The 15,887-nt window shown below is 36.1% G+C and overlaps 4 protein-coding genes across 7 annotated transcripts; 3 read left to right on the top strand and 1 right to left on the bottom strand.

Moving 5' to 3' along the window:
• On the top strand, positions 1-2,373 carry LOC125195327. The gene is made up of 2 exons (XM_048093491.1): positions 1-437; positions 2,307-2,373. The coding sequence occupies exons 1-2, from the start codon at positions 1-3 to the stop codon at positions 2,371-2,373; spliced, it is 504 nt and encodes a 167-aa protein (XP_047949448.1).
• On the top strand, positions 1,561-3,985 carry LOC125196376 (zinc finger A20 and AN1 domain-containing stress-associated protein 4-like). Of its 2 annotated transcripts, none has more exons than XM_048094867.1 (3): positions 1,561-1,618; positions 1,779-1,830; positions 3,194-3,985. In XM_048094867.1, the coding sequence occupies exon 3, from the start codon at positions 3,206-3,208 to the stop codon at positions 3,713-3,715; it is 510 nt and encodes a 169-aa protein (XP_047950824.1). In that variant the 5' UTR covers positions 1,561-1,618; positions 1,779-1,830; positions 3,194-3,205; the 3' UTR covers positions 3,716-3,985. The 2 variants fall into 2 exon arrangements, with proteins under 2 accessions (XP_047950824.1, XP_047950825.1); XM_048094868.1 differs by having other exon boundaries at positions 1,583-1,618; positions 1,785-1,830.
• Positions 3,986-6,282: 2,297 nt separating this feature from the next.
• Positions 6,283-12,192, bottom strand: LOC125193839 (ABC transporter B family member 11-like). Of its 3 annotated transcripts, XM_048091753.1 has the most exons (12): positions 11,967-12,191; positions 11,845-11,899; positions 11,588-11,763; positions 11,291-11,512; positions 10,986-11,224; positions 10,387-10,912; positions 10,029-10,302; positions 9,102-9,928; positions 8,749-9,015; positions 8,416-8,679; positions 8,032-8,325; positions 6,283-7,949 (listed from the first exon to the last, which is right to left on the bottom strand). In XM_048091753.1, the coding sequence occupies exons 1-12, from the start codon at positions 12,162-12,164 to the stop codon at positions 7,596-7,598; spliced, it is 3,696 nt and encodes a 1,231-aa protein (XP_047947710.1). In that variant the 5' UTR covers positions 12,165-12,191; the 3' UTR covers positions 6,283-7,595. The 3 variants fall into 3 exon arrangements, with proteins under 3 accessions (XP_047947710.1, XP_047947709.1, XP_047947711.1); XM_048091752.1 differs by having other exon boundaries at positions 8,416-9,015; XM_048091754.1 differs by lacking the exon at positions 6,283-7,949 and having other exon boundaries at positions 8,184-8,325; positions 8,416-8,696; positions 11,967-12,192.
• LOC125193840 (zinc finger A20 and AN1 domain-containing stress-associated protein 5-like) lies at positions 6,586-7,367 on the top strand. Its single transcript, XM_048091755.1, has one exon. It carries the CDS (start codon positions 6,586-6,588, stop codon positions 7,081-7,083), a length of 498 nt encoding a protein of 165 aa, XP_047947712.1. The 3' UTR covers positions 7,084-7,367.
• Positions 12,193-15,887: the final 3,695 nt, after the last annotated feature.

The following is a 15,887-nucleotide window of genomic DNA, read 5'->3' as shown; positions in this document are numbered from 1 at the left end:
ATGGGGTACTACCTGGCTGACGGCATCTATCCGCAATGGCCCGTGTTTCTGAAGACGATCAGATGCCCACTCGGAGATAGAAGAAGGTATTTTGCCCGAGCGCAAGAGTCTGCGCGCAAGGATGTGGAGAGGGCATTTGGGGTGCTCCAATCGCGATTTGCACTGGTAAAGGGTCCGACGCGCTTTTTCTACCAGGGGGATATTGCCGATATCATGTATGCGTGCATCATCATGCATAACATGATCATCGAAGATGAACACGAAGGCGTCCTCGACGTCACCAACGACCCAAGTGTTGCATCATCGAGTCACGGTGTCTCAACCGAGTCCGCCCGCCAGGGTGTACCGCACAACGAACATGAACGGTTCCAGGCGTTCATGGACATACACCAGAAGGAGGCCCATCAAGCACTACAACACGATATCATCGAAGAATTGTGGGCAAATAGAAACCGCGCCCACCGCCCTTGAATTTTTTTTTCTTTGAATTTTTTTTTTTGATTTTTTTTTTCCATTCGTGTACTTTTTTTTTTTTTTTTTAATTTTCTTCGTTGTAATGTGTACCCGTGTTTAATACAACGAACTTTATTACTATTTATTTGATTTATCTTTATAAATTAAATAAGCTAGCTTTATTATATATAAAAATAAAACAATTAAATTAGTGATGATGTAAAAATGAAATGTTGAGTTAGGGAGAAATAAGGGAGAAATAAGGGAGAAACCATTGTAGGGGTTGGCTAAAAACTGGGGATAAAATGTGATTTGATGTCCATCCTATGTATCTTTAATTGTTCTTTTTGAAAAAAATATACTACTAATATACTCCGAACATATGTCATAGTACATATTTGTACTTATACCAAATCAGCCGCAATTTTAAGCATTTCAGTTATATATTTTCCAAATTTTCGCACATATTAATATATGCACCCAAAAACTGCAAGCTCCTATCAATTAGAGCAATGTATTAAAATGAAATGAACTTCATTCTTATTACAAACTACTAGCAAAGATTAATATTAATTATAAACTCCAAATAAAATCAAAACAACCAACTAATTCTAGAAAGTGAATCCTGTAAGAAGCAAAATAATATGCATGCATACTCAACTTTAACTTCACTAAGCACAATCGCATCCCAAATCAATTACTCAAGAACACATGCTTGGGCTTTAACATGTTGAGGCTGCGAGATCCTACAACCCGGCCCAGTGGGCCTTATCAGTGAAAGATAACTTGAATGATTTGGATTTAATTCGAATAATTTCATATCACTGGCAATAATTTTGAATATCCAACGGTCCGCAAATGTCACTTTGAATATTTCAATTAATTCCATTCAATTATGCATATTTGATATTTCCATCTATATCTACATTAAAATTAATTAATTATACTTATACTCTTAAAGTATGGAGTAGAAAACATTAATTTGTGAACTGGCTATTGCTAAAAGCCTACAACCACTAACTACGCGACAGCTGTCGCCGGTGTACCTACACCACAAACTTCATGTATTTTATACGGAGTATATTTATTTATATATATATAAACATCATCTTCCCCCGATTTCAATTGCGATTCTCCTTGTCCACGTTTCCTGCTCGCTTTTGGGGTAGGTTTCCCTATCTCTCGCTGCTGTTGACGTTGCGTTTCTGTCTTTGATTTAATCCAGATTAATATGAGTATCAATTGCAAAAAATTTGTTCACCGGTAGTCTCTCGACTCTGTTAATTATGTATATTTATGTTTGTAATCCATCTTCTTCTGATTAGTCGCAGGGATTAGAAGCTGACAAAAATATTCTCTTGTCTCCTCGGCGAACAGGTCTGTCTAATGACTAATTTTGTTTTATTTCGTTAACACTCTTTTTGTGCTTGATTAATTGTATATATTTGTCAGCTTTTATCGATTCGAATGCAATTAATTGGTTGGGTGATTAAATATATCAAGTCGCATATTGTAATGTTTCGCGTTTGTGATATTTTTATTAATTTAATGAGCCTATTGTAATCGATGATTAAGGTGTTGTATGAAGTTGATTCAGTATGCTTATGGGTTTAAATGATGACGACCTGCAACCAGCTAGGGTTCAGTGTTCTACTGCTTTGATTGAATATTTGGATCCATCTTTTCTGTCTAGTTAGTTAAAGCCATCGAGCTCAGTTTTGAAAGATACTACTCCTTTAAAAGAAGTTATGGTAGTGACTAGGTGCTGTTTAAAAGGTTATACAAGAAGTTATGATTGGTCTGAGGCTTCTATTAGCTAATGTATTCCCTATTGCTTCTACAATGTTTTCTAGATCTTCTCTAACTTCCATTCCATGGAAGTGGGGTCTGTTTGGACAGGTTATACCAGCTCTTGATTGAGGAGCATGTTGTTGTTTTGATTTTCAAGTATTGTGCATTATTGTTTGACAACGAACAGTTTTACGAATATTTTATCTGTTCTTATGACATATTGTTAGATTGAGAACAGACACCTATTATGTTACTTTGGAATATTTGATGGGTATTGCATTCCTACCAAAAATTAGTTTTTTTCTAATTTTCTGTTATGTATTATCGACCTATCTCTATAGTTAGCTATGTTTTCTAGATTTTGTCAATCTGTTGCCGTTATAGGTATTTTTTTTTCTTAATATCTCTTGATAATGTTATGCTGGTGCCTTTTGTTTTATGTACTAGATGTGGCAGTATTACTGTTATAACCAACCCTGTATTACTGTGCAATTAAACTACACGTGATATTTCGTTAGGATTATATTGTTTACATGTATTCATCGTTCTTACGGAAACATAATTAGATGAAAATAATTGGCAAAATCTATCCAGTTACAGGTTTGGAAATGAGATATTGTAGATATTTAGGGCATAAGAACATGCTTGATATTGTGAGTTACTCTTGAAATGTAAGGTTATGGACTTATGGTCCTGGCTTGCAATTTGGATTTTGTTTTGCATTACATATTAATTTATGTCAGCTTTGTTGAAACTGTGCAAGCATTTTTTTCCCAAATTAACAAGGAGTGTATGCTACAATATGTGATTTCATTAATCGATGAAGCTGGAAAAATTATGTGATGGCATCATAGGCTGCAGGATTTATTTTGAGTCCAACTCAGATTCTGTGGATATTTAGTTAACAACGTGACTACAGCTTGTCTTGAGGGTTTATGCTTTATTGCAGGAAAAAGCTAAGATGGAACAGAATGAGACTGGATGCCAAACTCCTCAAGCTCCTATCATGTGTGCAAATAACTGTGGATTCTTTGGGACAGCAGCTACCATGAATATGTGCTCCAAGTGTTACAAGGACCTGGTTTTGGAGCAAGAGCAAGCAAAGCTTGCTGCTTCCTCAATCCAGAGTATCGTTAACGGGAGTTCCTCTGTTGGTGGACAGGATTCAGATGCTGCTGTAATTAGTGAAACACAGATTGCCCCATCAGACATGGTGGAATCACCTCAGTCATCATCTGTACCTCCTGCAAGTGGGCATGCTGAGGAAGTGAAAGAAGGTCCAAAAAGGTGTGGTGTGTGCAGGAAGCGGGTTGGTTTAACAGGTTTTAATTGTCGATGTGGCAGCATGTTCTGTTCTATGCACCGTTACTCGGACAAACATGAGTGCTCCTTCGACTACCGTTCTTCTGGTCAGGAGGCTATAGCCAAAGCCAACCCAGTTGTGAAGGCAGATAAGATTGACAAGATATAGAATGCAAAGTATGGCTTTCTTGAATATGGATGCATTTGTTTTCATCTCCTAACAATAGGTGAATCGGTTCGCAATCAACATGATAGGTGTACCCTTTTGTGGCCGAGTAGCCAAATGCGTCGTTTGGGCATCCCTCCGACCTGCAGTAATTTTATCTCTTCTTGCTTGTCTTTGTGTAGGGTCTGATATGATTGTTATTTCAGCTAGTCTTATGTATTCGACTTTATTCTGAACTGGTCTGGCAATAACATCTCTAGTTTGTTTGGGTCAGTTTTGCGGCATTGGGAAATTTCAACGTGCAGATCTATATTGCAAGAACTCTGGAACAGTTTAAAATTTTTATGATCAATGGAACTTATCACCCACCTATTCGATTAAATAATTCATAAAATTATTATTGTTCCATTTACATTTAATACTCTTAATTACAGAAATAGGAGGCCAGTATTGATATTTGATACGATGATGTGCATGTGAAGAGCACATGCATTGTGGTTATCTTTGGTGACATGATCATCTCAATTGTATGGATGTTGTTGATTTTGTAGCTGGATTGTTATAATCTAGTTCTCATTGATTTTTGCGTCTCCATAATTTGCTCTATCCTTCTGCCTTTTTTAATTAACTCCTCTTTTCGGTGTCTATGAATAAGGAGGAAGTGGCAATGAATGAATATAATTACCTGATTTTTATTGTTTGACTTAATTTGAGTCGTAACTCGTGACAATTGATCAAACTTCAAAGGGTTAACCCGTGTTTCTAAAACTGAATTTAGTTGACTCCCTAATGATTTGCCCATCTTTGTTGACTTATTAAAAACCATGAGAAGTCGAAACAAGTAACCAAATTTTGTACAACCAAAAACTAACTTATTTGCACGAAAGTAGGTTTATTTATGCATTTTATTAAAATATATGGATGCATACATGGAAAGTGTATAATATTATGGTCATATATATATTTATGATTTATGTATATTTTTTTTTATTTTTTGGAATTATTAATTTTATTTAGTGCATATTTTAATTTAAAATTTAAAAATAATAGAAAAAAAAATTAAATATAAAAGTAAAAATGAGGTTAAAGGCTAATAAATCTTTTTAACTTATCCACTTACTATATTTATAATTTTAATATATAATTAATACATTAAATATTAATAATACTTTATTTTAGTTATACAAAAAATTTTAATATATAATTAATATATCAAATATTAATAATATTTTATTTTAGTTGTACAAAATTTGATTGTGTATGATTACTCAAGTTGAAAACCCAATAAAGTACTCCTAATTGAAATGGATAAAAATCACCATATATCTTTGTTGATCCTCTACGCATGACGGCAGCATCACCTAGCTCACGTCGTCACCACGTGTGGAATAGGCCTCTCGGTGCGGCCGGATGCATCGTGGGGCCAGTGGAGAAGAAGTCAACAGCAGGTCTCGACCTGAACCAATGAAGAGAAGACACGTTGGATGAGCGACTGCGACAGAGGCCACGCGCTTTGGAGCGGCACGTGTGCGGCACGAGGCAAAAGTGGTGAAAGCGACATGAATTAAAAGGAGAGAGGCGGTCAGAGTGGGCGGCTGAAAAGCTGGAGCTGTGACAATGCCTTTTTGCTTTGCCTTTTATCATATTCACTGAATTGTCTATTGTACCCCTTTTATGATGACCACGGAAATGACTTTATTAAATTTCTTTTTCTTAGGAAAGAGCCCTCACTTTTTTTGTGCTATTGCTTGATCTATACTCTTGTACCAACTGGATGCAAATCATGGTGCAACTTGGTTTAAGTCTTTAAGATATTGATATATAAATACTATTGGTGCATAGTGATCTTTATGTAATATTCTCTCCGTCCCAATAAATATACAACATTTGGTTTTCGATACAAGATTTTATGTAGTGTTATTTTGTGAGTCAATGAGGAGAGAGTAAAGTAAGAGAGAAGAAAAAGTAGAGATGAGATTGTTTTAGTTTTAGAAAACGTTTCATTTTTATTGGGACGATCCAAAAAGAAAAACGTTGTATATCTAATGGGACAGGGGGAGTAATACAGAGTATGTTACTCCATCATTTTTTAAAAAAAAACAGGAACTAATTTTATTTTGTATTGTTCCTTAAAAATATAGAATCTTTTTATTTTAGAATATGAACTCTACAATCCACTAATTCTATTTTCACTCCTTTTTCTCTTTCTCTCCCTTATTTTACTCAGTTTTCCTTTTTTGCTTTTTTACTTTACCAATTCTTCTCATGATTTTACCTCAAGATATCGTTTCAAATATTTCTTATTTTTTTTAATACGAAGGGAGTATAAAATAAGTCGTATTTCTTTATGGATTACCTCAAGATAATTGAATTTTCGCTTTTGACAAAAAATATATCTGCTCTCATACTTTCTTCTCTTTCCATTTATCTTTTTCTATTTTATCCATTTTAAATCTTTATTTCATTAACTTCTTAAATTTTATGTTAAAAAAGAAATTGTACGTCTCAATTATTTTAAGACTGGGGAAGTAGTATACTACTTTTTTTAGCTGTCCAGCCGAAACCGTGACTGAAAAGGATAACTTAAAGTATTGAAACAAGTGGGATTATATAAATACTCGTAATAAAGTAAGATAAGTAATTAGATTTTCCAGCACAAAACAAGTAAAAAATGACGAGGGCATTATCGTCCATAACTCCTCACCATTACCGACCTCTCGACCCCTTCAAATCCCACCTCCTCCCTTCCCAAAGCCAGCCCGCAACTCCCTCCACACGCCCCTGTCTCTCTCTCTCTAGAGATCAATCCGCCAACGTTTCTGTCCAGATTCATTGGTTCTTTGTTTTTCAGATTTTAATTTTTTCAGTAAAAAATGGCGCAGAGGACGGAGAAGGAGGAGACGGAGTTCAAGGTCGTACCTGAGACCATGTCGCTGTGCGTCAAGTGCGGCGTGGCCGGAAACTCCTCCGCCGCTAATAATCTCTGTCAGAAGTGTTTCAACGCAACCGCAGCGGCATCAACCTCCGTCGGTGCCGTGGCGAAGCCGTTGAATCACGTTTTGTTGGAGAAATCCTTCAGATCTAGCTCGTTTCTGCCGGAGAGGAGGCTCGCTTCTGCTGCGGCGAGCCGAGATCTGAAGAGAGAGACCTCCGTAGCTGCGATTCCGATGAAGAGAGAAGTTAATCGGTGCTCCGGTTGTCGGAAGAAGGTAGGTCTGACCGGATTCCGATGCCGGTGCGGAGACCTTTTCTGCGCCGATCATCGATACTCCGATCGGCACGACTGCAGCTATGATTACAAATCGGCCGGCCGGGAAGCGATCGCGAGGGGGAATCCGGTGGTCAAAGCCGCAAAAATCGTTAAAATCTGATGTTTGAAGCAAAGGGAAAGGGAAATACCAATCAGATCAATTTCGCCACATGCTTAGCATATGAAGATCGATGCTACGGTGAAGGAATCACCGGAAGAATTAGGGCGAAACGATGGGAAATTCAACTTTTACTTTTCGTTTTTTATTTAAAAAATAGAAACGGAAATTACTGTGAAATCATTATATGCGCCGTGCGTTGCTGTGTGTGCTGATTAATTTCTAAATTTGTTTGTATGCAGATTTATTCTTTGTTTCAGTGGAAAGATTGCAATCAAGTTATTTTACTTGGAAAGTTGTATTGAAATTTGTCAGTGGATAATCTGAATACGGTGGGGCCCATTAATAATTCGTGCAAGTTGGATGTCACTTGGAAAGCGGGGCCCGTTAATTTTCTTATTGACATCTTCGAAAAATCTAAACTGTGGCACAAGAAATAGGGTGAACAAATTAATGCGCAAGTGAACAATCTACAGACATAGGAAAAGAATTTCTTACACCCAAGAAAATGATTTTTAAGGCAATGCAGCATGGTGAAGTTTTACAAGAGAGGAGTAATAGCCATCTTTGATATTGATCAAGCTTTGGTGATTTCCTTTCTCCACAATGCATCCATTCTTGAACACCGCAATGGAGTCTGCTCCCCTGATTGTAGATAGCCTATGTGCTACTACAATTGTGCTTCTATTCACCATCACTCTATCCAGAGCCTCTTGAACTATCTTCTCGGACTCTGCATCCAACGCGCTCGTTGCCTCATCTAGTAGAAGTATCTTGGGCTTCTTGATTATCGCTCTTGCAATTGCCACGCGCTGCTTCTGCCCGCCCGATAGCTGAACCCCTCTCTCTCCTACTACCGTGTCGTATCCCTGTATTTTTTTGCAACATGTTCAAGCACTAATAATGTCTACTAAAATAAGAAAAAGTTCCTAGTTTTTCAAGAATACTGACCCGGTTCAGCCCACTGATAAATTCATGTGCATTGGCTGATTTTGCTGCAGCTATGATCTCAGCCTCGGTCGGGGACTCTCCTTTGCCATAAGCGATGTTTGCTCTGATTGTGTCGTTGAACAAGACCGGCTCTTGGTTCACCAGCCCCATCTGCTGCCTTAGCCATTTCAGCTGGAGCTTATGTATCTCAATCCCATCAAGTGTGATGTGACCAGAGTCATATTCATAAAATCTTTGGAGCAATGAGATCACAGTTGATTTACCACTTCCACTCTCCCCAACTAGACCAACTATCTGAACTCATTAAAAAATTACAAGTTACCATATTTGAAACCAAAACAACAAAGTATCTATGTTTAAGTTGAATTGTGGTAAAACAACCACCTTGCGACTGCTGACCGTCAAAGAAAGATCATTTAAAATCTGAATGTCTGGCCTACTTGGATAGCTGAAGTAAACATGTCTGAATTCAATTTCTCCGTCAATATTTTCGAGAGTGATCCCTGACTCGTCTCTAGGATCAAGCTTGGATTTGCCATCAAGAATGGCAAATATGGAGGCGGCTGCAGCCTTTGCTTTGCCTGAATCCGGAGCCATGGCACTCCAAGTGGATATTGCTGTGGCCACCATTGATAGAACGAAGAAAACCTGCGTGTTTGCAAGAACTACATTATGCAAATGAGCGCAATGTAATGAGACAGAGCCATGTAAACGTACACAAAATACATTAGCCGTGGTCGTTTTCCCATCCTCAACGAGCCGAGCACCTGCATAGAAGCTGCCTGCATAAACCAAGTATAGAAAGCACATAGATGAACCAAATCCAATTCCACCAATTAATCCTGATTTTGTCCCACTTGAAGCTGGCCCTTCACATTTCTCCTTGTAAATCTCCATGATCTTTTCTTGAGCACAAAACGAAGCTACCGTTCTCATATTACCAACAGCATCATTCGCTACTTGACTCGCTTTCTCATTCATCAACTACAATAGAAAGATATAAAAATCTCTATAAGCAAAGAATCTTTGATCCGGTTAAAATTGAAATTTGAAATTATTGATTTGGCTACCTTTGCTTCCTTGATGAATCCTTTTGCAGACTTCATCTGTACATAGGTGTTAAGTCCTAAGAGAGGCATCATTGCACCAACTATAAGTGCCAACTGCCAACATGCTTCAAAAGCTATAGCGAACCCAACTAGAAGTGAGGCGATTTCTTGCACAATCTGCGCCAATGCATCTCCAACGAGAGCACGGATCATAGCTGCATCAGTCGAGAGCCTTGCACTGATCACGCCGCTGGAGTTCTTAGCCATATCAAACCATTCTATCTCCATGCTAACCAGCTTCTCGAAGCACATTTCTCTGATTCGCTTAATCAGCTTATTCCCAGCCACGCCAAACAAGTATGACCTTAATGAATATGCAACCAGTGCTACTATTCCAAGAATGAGAAACATCAAAGCCCAGAATTCTGAATCCTTCCTCATTTTATCAGGCAACTCGAAAAATGTCTTGATCATGATAGCGGTTAGTAAGCCAAAAACGGGCAGTATTGCCCCAGTTATGACAGCAACTACAGCTCCTGCTATTAGCACTAGTGCCTCTGGCTTGTTGAGATGAGCAAGGCGATAAAGTGAGACTTCCGGATGGTATTCTGATGTATCAGTAGAGAAGGAGGACTTAACATCAAATGCAGTTTTCGAGGAACTAATTGACAATGAACCAGGGCTGTTGCTTCCCATTCCCAATGATCGCGAACTCTCTAAGCCATATTTTGTGGCACCTGTTATGTATCTGTCATCAATGTTTTGCTCCAATTTGTTGTTTACGTCTTGAGAGCGTATCAGAGTAGAATACATCCCGCGAGGATCCTTGAGTAGTTCGGCATGTGTACCTGAAAGTTGAAATCATTAACAACTGATTAAAAGATACCAGCAATTTTCACAAAGATTTTAAATTCAACCAACAAGAACGAATCACGAAGGTGTGTTTACCTTTCTCAGCCAGTTTTCCTTGGTGAAGAACAACAATTAAATTAGCATTTCTAATAGTGCTCAAGCGATGTGCAACAATGACAGTCGTTCGATTCATCATGACTTTTTCCAACGCCTCTTGTACGACTCTTTCAGAGTCTGCATCTAGCGCGCTCGTTGCCTCATCTAGAAGTAGAATTCTGGGATCCTTTATGATTGCTCTAGCTATTGCAACTCTTTGTTTCTGACCACCAGAAAGCTGCACGCCACGCTCCCCAACCACGGTATCCATCCCCTAGAAAAAGGGAAGAAAATGTAAGGAAATTACAATTCTACATATAAGGTGATGATGATCATGGAAAATTAAATAGAAAAATGCCTGAGGAAGCTTATCAATGAAATCTTTTGCGTTTGCCAACTCTGCTGCTGCTCTAATCTGGTCTGAAGTCGCTTCGTCTTTGCCATACGCAATATTTTCCTTGATGCTGGCATTGAAAAGTAGTGGCTCCTGGCTAACTAGGCCTATCTTTGATCTAATCCACTTGAGCTTGAATTCTCGTAGATCAGTTCCATCAATCAATACCTCACCCGAAACTGGATCATAAAACCGCTCTATTAGACTAATAATAGTAGACTTCCCGCTTCCACTCTGCCCGACCAAAGCTACAGTCGTTCCATTGGGAATAAACAGAGAAAACGAATCTAATATTAGCTCTTTTGGTCTTGTCGGATAGCTGAAAGTGACAAACTTCAACTCTATGTCTCCACGAATGTCGTTCAATATTTTTCCTCTTGTGTCATACGCATCAATGCTCGGTGTCCTATTTATCGTCTCAAACATACTTAAAGCTGCTGCTTTGCCTGCTGCAAATGCAGCTAGTGGACGCAACACATGGCCCAGAGAACTGCAAAAAGAAAAGTTCCGGAGCTGTCAAGACAAAAGTTGGATTATCGACTAGAACTCGAGAAGAAACTTACGAAGATCCCATTATCATTGTGAGGAGCACTGTATACACTTCCCCTCCAGTATAACCATTATGTATGATCATTTTGGCACCAAACCAAACAGCCATAGCATAAGTGCAGAACATGGTAAACATGTGGAATCCGAATTCTGATCCGCCACTCAAAACTGCAAACATGTCGAATTTGTAGGAGCTAGCAAGAAACTTCTTGTAGCTAGCCACAGCTTGTTTCTCACCATTGAATGATGCAACCTAAACACAGTTCAAAACCATTATATCTCAATATTGTTTCGTACCAAAACTATTATATTCACTCACAGTTCTGATACAGCCGATTGTTTGATGCACTACGTTGGCAGCATCATTGCGCGCTTTCTGAGCCTGAGAATTCATCTTGAAACTGAGAGAGTAGACGACGACAGAGGACACGACTGTCAAAGGAAGTGCTGAAAACATGACTAGTGCAAGAAGCCACCCTTTTGCAAAGGCAACCACAAAGCCTCCAAGTAACGTCGTTACAACTTGGACAAACTTCCCCGCCTATGCTTACACAATCAATGAGACACAATCATAAACATCATTAAGAAACAGAAAGAGGAATGAATACCCTCTCACCTTCTCTCCAATGGCATCGTGAATAAGATTTGTATCACTAGACATCTTTTCAATTATTTCTCCGGTGCTTACTTTCTCATCAAAGTAAGCAATATCTTGTCGCAGTACAGCCTGCAAATATAGCCTCCTAATTCGAGAAGACTGCCTCTCCCCAGTGATCGTCCAACACGACACTTCTGTAAAAATCAAGTGTTGATTTGTAGTACAAAAGCAAAAATATGAACTCGATTATATGACACGAGCTTTCAATTACTTACGAAGAAAAGAAGCAAGTCCACACCCGAGAGCCAAGTACACAAATTCAAGTGAAACCTGTGGTTTGATCCAATGTGATGAGATGCAAAATTGAAATGTGAGAAAGTGGTGAGGTGGAACATACCTCAGACACCATTGGCACGGTGTTCTTCGTATGAGATTGCTCGAAAGCATTCACTAAGCTTCCAAAAATCAGAGCCATGAGAGGCACTGACAGTCCATGGCCAATGGCACCAACTGTGCCTACCAACATCAGAACTTTGTCTGTAGAATCGGCAACTGAGAATATCGATGAAGACGGAGCACTCTCCATATTTGCCATCCTTTTCAACTGCCAATCACCATTATAACTTAATTAGTATCATACTGCAGCTATTCTTCTGCTAAAAAAAGTTCTTAGTTAGATTAATTTCTAAGAGTTGAGATATTGCAACGTTCATTTGAATCGGTTCAACACAGAACAATTTAATACTAGTACTATAAATCAAGCAAATCAGAGTTATGATATTTCCACTTAATAAAGTAGGGATCATATAAATGACTAAAACAATAAAGATGCTCAAATATCAGAAACAAGAGAAAAAGCAAGTAAAGTTTCTTACAAATTTTACAATTCAAGGTTAGCATTAAGGAATGGCTTCTTGCATTATATACTTGTTTTCAACGATTTTGCTTTTCACACGAATTTTGCATGTGATTGTGTATATATATATATATATTATTGGGAGGAGCAATTATTGATTAAGTAAGATGATTTCAATATCTTTGACTGCACCAATCAAATACTTTAATTTCTTTAGATATAAGAGGAGTCGACATGTATCCCATTAATTTCCTACCACGTCGTTACACCCTTCCTAGTTTGACTACTTCTTGAATCGAGTGCATGTGTTTAAAGAGATTTTAAATTTACAATTCAGATTATTTTGTTGTAATTTATTTATATACTTATAAAATTAATAATTCAGCAGTTAATTCGTAACATGATCAATCGCGTGATATTGTCTTTTTCAAAAGCTTTGACTAAAAGGATTTGTAGTATCTCAATGACAACGTATCTACAATCTAGCCTGCATTTCTGTACTTGTTTTCAACTATGTTATTTTCATTCATATTTTTGCATGTGATTGCTTATATATTATTGCGATGAGCAATAATTATGAGTACTATGATATTTCAATATCGTTGACTAGCTTCAGAGTTAGTGGAGTCCGAGGTAGAGATAAAAGATGATATACTATAGTATTTCAGATAGACATAACATTATTATGAATAGGTTAAAACTAGGAAAACACATGCAATGATTTGGTTTGAATAATTACAAATAACATTTACAGAAGTTAATACTATATGGACAATACAGATTTTAATAAAATGGTTGACACTATATCTATATGCATTAATAGGTGTTGTATGATATGGAGTATATAATTTAATCAAAAGTAGTGATCACATGCATATAACTCATATAAGCTATTAATAATTAGATAATTCTGGCGAGCCAATTACAATTACTTGTGACTTAGTTGAAAAGGATGAAAATGACTCTCAATTTTACTATGTTTGTGTATCTGGTCAAATTATGAAGTTTGGTTAAATTATGATTTGTCCTATGAATTTTGAAACTAAAATATTAAACCATAAAGTTTCATTTTTTTTTTCTTAATTCTCCCATTCATGCACAAATCGACATCTTTTTGTGATGCTAAGAATGACAATTCAATAGTAGTATAATATAAGAAGAGAAATGAGAAAATAAAGGAATATAAAAGAAAAATTATTTATATTGATGAAACACGTCGTTTTGAATATAGCCAAAAGATGACATTTTGTGCATGGATGAGACAATTGAAGAAAATAAAAACTTCGTGATTTAGTAGTTCAATTTCAAAGCTCATGGGACAAACTAAAATTTCCAAACTTTATAATTTAAATTGCTATTAGTCCTCTATTTTATTTTATCTATTTTTACTAACAGGTGTAGATTCAGACAACATTTCCAAATCAAGAATATGACTAGCCCTTTTTTAATTTACCGTAGTTCTATTTTATGTGGATATATTAATATGGGGTGGTTTGATTTTTGATTACTACGTGGACAAATTATTTGAAGTTCTGTTTTTGTAATTTATTAATTGGAAATTAATGATATGATTATCTCAAAAATTGAAAATGAAAGGAAGCTCACTGATTGAGAATAGGTATAGTAAGTTTTTTCAGCTAAAGACAGACAACTTTGCAATCAAATCTTAATCATAATATTGAGTGACATATAAAGATCGTATTTTTACACATCAGATATGCAATTCATGCCACACACCGTTAAAATAATTTTTAAAATTAAAAACTAAATATATAAATAAGTGAAAAAAAATGTAAAAAAGAACATATATATGATTAATTCTTGCGTAGATCGAAATTTAGGAAATAAAATAAACAAATTTGTCCTAGTATAAAAGTAGCTTTAGTCTAAAGATAAAACTGATAAAAAAAAGGGGAAGATAAAGCAAAGGGAGGATAAATTAAATTTCCATAATTTATTAGCTTTGGACCTATTTTATTTCGTTCGACCATGATTATGGAAACTTTGGTATGCACCTCTTTATAGCACTCCCTCCATAACTGAGATAATTTTTTTTATGGAAAAAATAACGCTCTATCCTCTTTCTTATTTTTTCCTCTCTTTTATTTTTTCTCTCTATTTTTTTCTTACTCCTACTTTATTTCCTCTTCATTTAATCACTATACATCACTACCAAATATTTGTGCCCAAAAAATGTGTCACATGTTATGAGACGAAGAGAATATTGTAATGTCCCAATTAATTAAAAAGTTTATGTGACACATAAAAATATGCGCATTTGAAATGACACGAGAAATAATGCACAATTGGTAAAAAAAGATAAGAAGAAGGGTAGTTAAAGTAATGTTAGTGGACACTGGATAGTGAGACCCACATTGTTATTAGTGTTTAATGGTTTGTAATTATGAGTCATAATGATATGAGTTGTAAATAAATTGATGTATATGGATAATGAGTTGAGGACAATATTTCATAAATAAAAATCCGCATATTTTGTTGGAACAAATGGAAATAAGTGTACATATTTTATGCAACGAAGGGAGTAATATTTTTACTGTGCAGTATAGAAATACTGTGGAATTTTGGCAATGACAAAAAAAATATGAAAAAAAACATAAATCACTTTTTTTTATTAATATTGTATAAATAATATTACATCAAAAATTGAAGATGACACGTTTGTGTTTTGCAAAGACAGGAGGAGTATTAGAATATTTCTATTTGCGTGCTTCCTAAATTGGTCAAATTCTATGCTAAAAAAGTCTAATAAGAATTGTACCAGGAACATTTTGGAGAAGACTTTCACGCTCTACGTTCGTTCTACGTGATAATATGGTTTATATTTCATATTTACAATAAGACAATATTTCCTTCCGTTTTTTTTAATTGAGACATTTCTTTTAAACATGAAGATTAAGAATAGTGTGTTAAAATGGATGGTATGGTGAATAAAGTAAGAGAGATGAAGAGATAATAAAGTAAAACTGAGTAGTGTTACTAGAAATGACTCAATAATCTTGAAACTTTTCAAAATAGAAAAACGATTCAATTAACAAGATACGGATGGAGTAATAGAAGAAACATTTATTTTCATGCCAGAGTAATTAGACTAGAGGTTGGTGTCCTAAGTTCTCATTGTTGTAGGGATTAGTGATTGATAACTTAAGCGATACTAGGAATTGAACGAGATTAGAGACTTCAAAAGAGATGGGAAACTATGAGACCATGAATCCCGGTATGTTGATTGCCACCTAGGTTTGTATAGTCTATAGTGGTTGTGATTCACGTTGTGCTAGGATCTATTTGGCTTTTGTTGGTTGTCACTTAAACTCAACCTTTATATGTTTTACTAAAAACAAATTGCTTATCTATTTGACATTGTTTGAGCATTCTTCTTATTAAAAAATAAATTGCCAAAATAAAAACTGATTAATGAAATTATCAATTTATATACGTGATTCA

Source organism: Salvia hispanica, chromosome 6, assembly GCF_023119035.1.
Source record: "Salvia hispanica cultivar TCC Black 2014 chromosome 6, UniMelb_Shisp_WGS_1.0, whole genome shotgun sequence".
Taxonomy (NCBI): Eukaryota; Viridiplantae; Streptophyta; class Magnoliopsida; order Lamiales; family Lamiaceae; genus Salvia; species Salvia hispanica.
Note: the sequence above shows the minus strand (reverse complement) of the source record. Positions and strands in the feature narration are given on the sequence as shown.

Coding starts and splice junctions, on each gene's coding strand:
- LOC125193840 (XM_048091755.1), top strand. CDS start 6,586: ATGGCGCAGAGGACGGAGAAGGAGGAGACGGAGTTCAAGGTCGTACCT.
- LOC125193839 (XM_048091752.1), bottom strand. CDS start 12,164: ATGGCAAATATGGAGAGTGCTCCGTCTTCATCGATATTCTCAGTTGCC. Junction 9,929..10,028: donor AGGAAAACTGGCTGAGAAAG/GTAAACACACCT, acceptor TTCAACTTTCAG/GTACACATGCCGAACTACTC. Junction 9,016..9,101: donor GATTCATCAAGGAAGCAAAG/GTAGCCAAATCA, acceptor TTTCTATTGTAG/TTGATGAATGAGAAAGCGAG.
- LOC125195327 (XM_048093491.1), top strand. CDS start 1: ATGGGGTACTACCTGGCTGACGGCATCTATCCGCAATGGCCCGTGTTT. Junction 438..2,306: donor CACGATATCATCGAAGAATT/GTGGGCAAATAG, acceptor AATGTTTTCTAG/ATCTTCTCTAACTTCCATTC.
- LOC125196376 (XM_048094867.1), top strand. CDS start 3,206: ATGGAACAGAATGAGACTGGATGCCAAACTCCTCAAGCTCCTATCATG.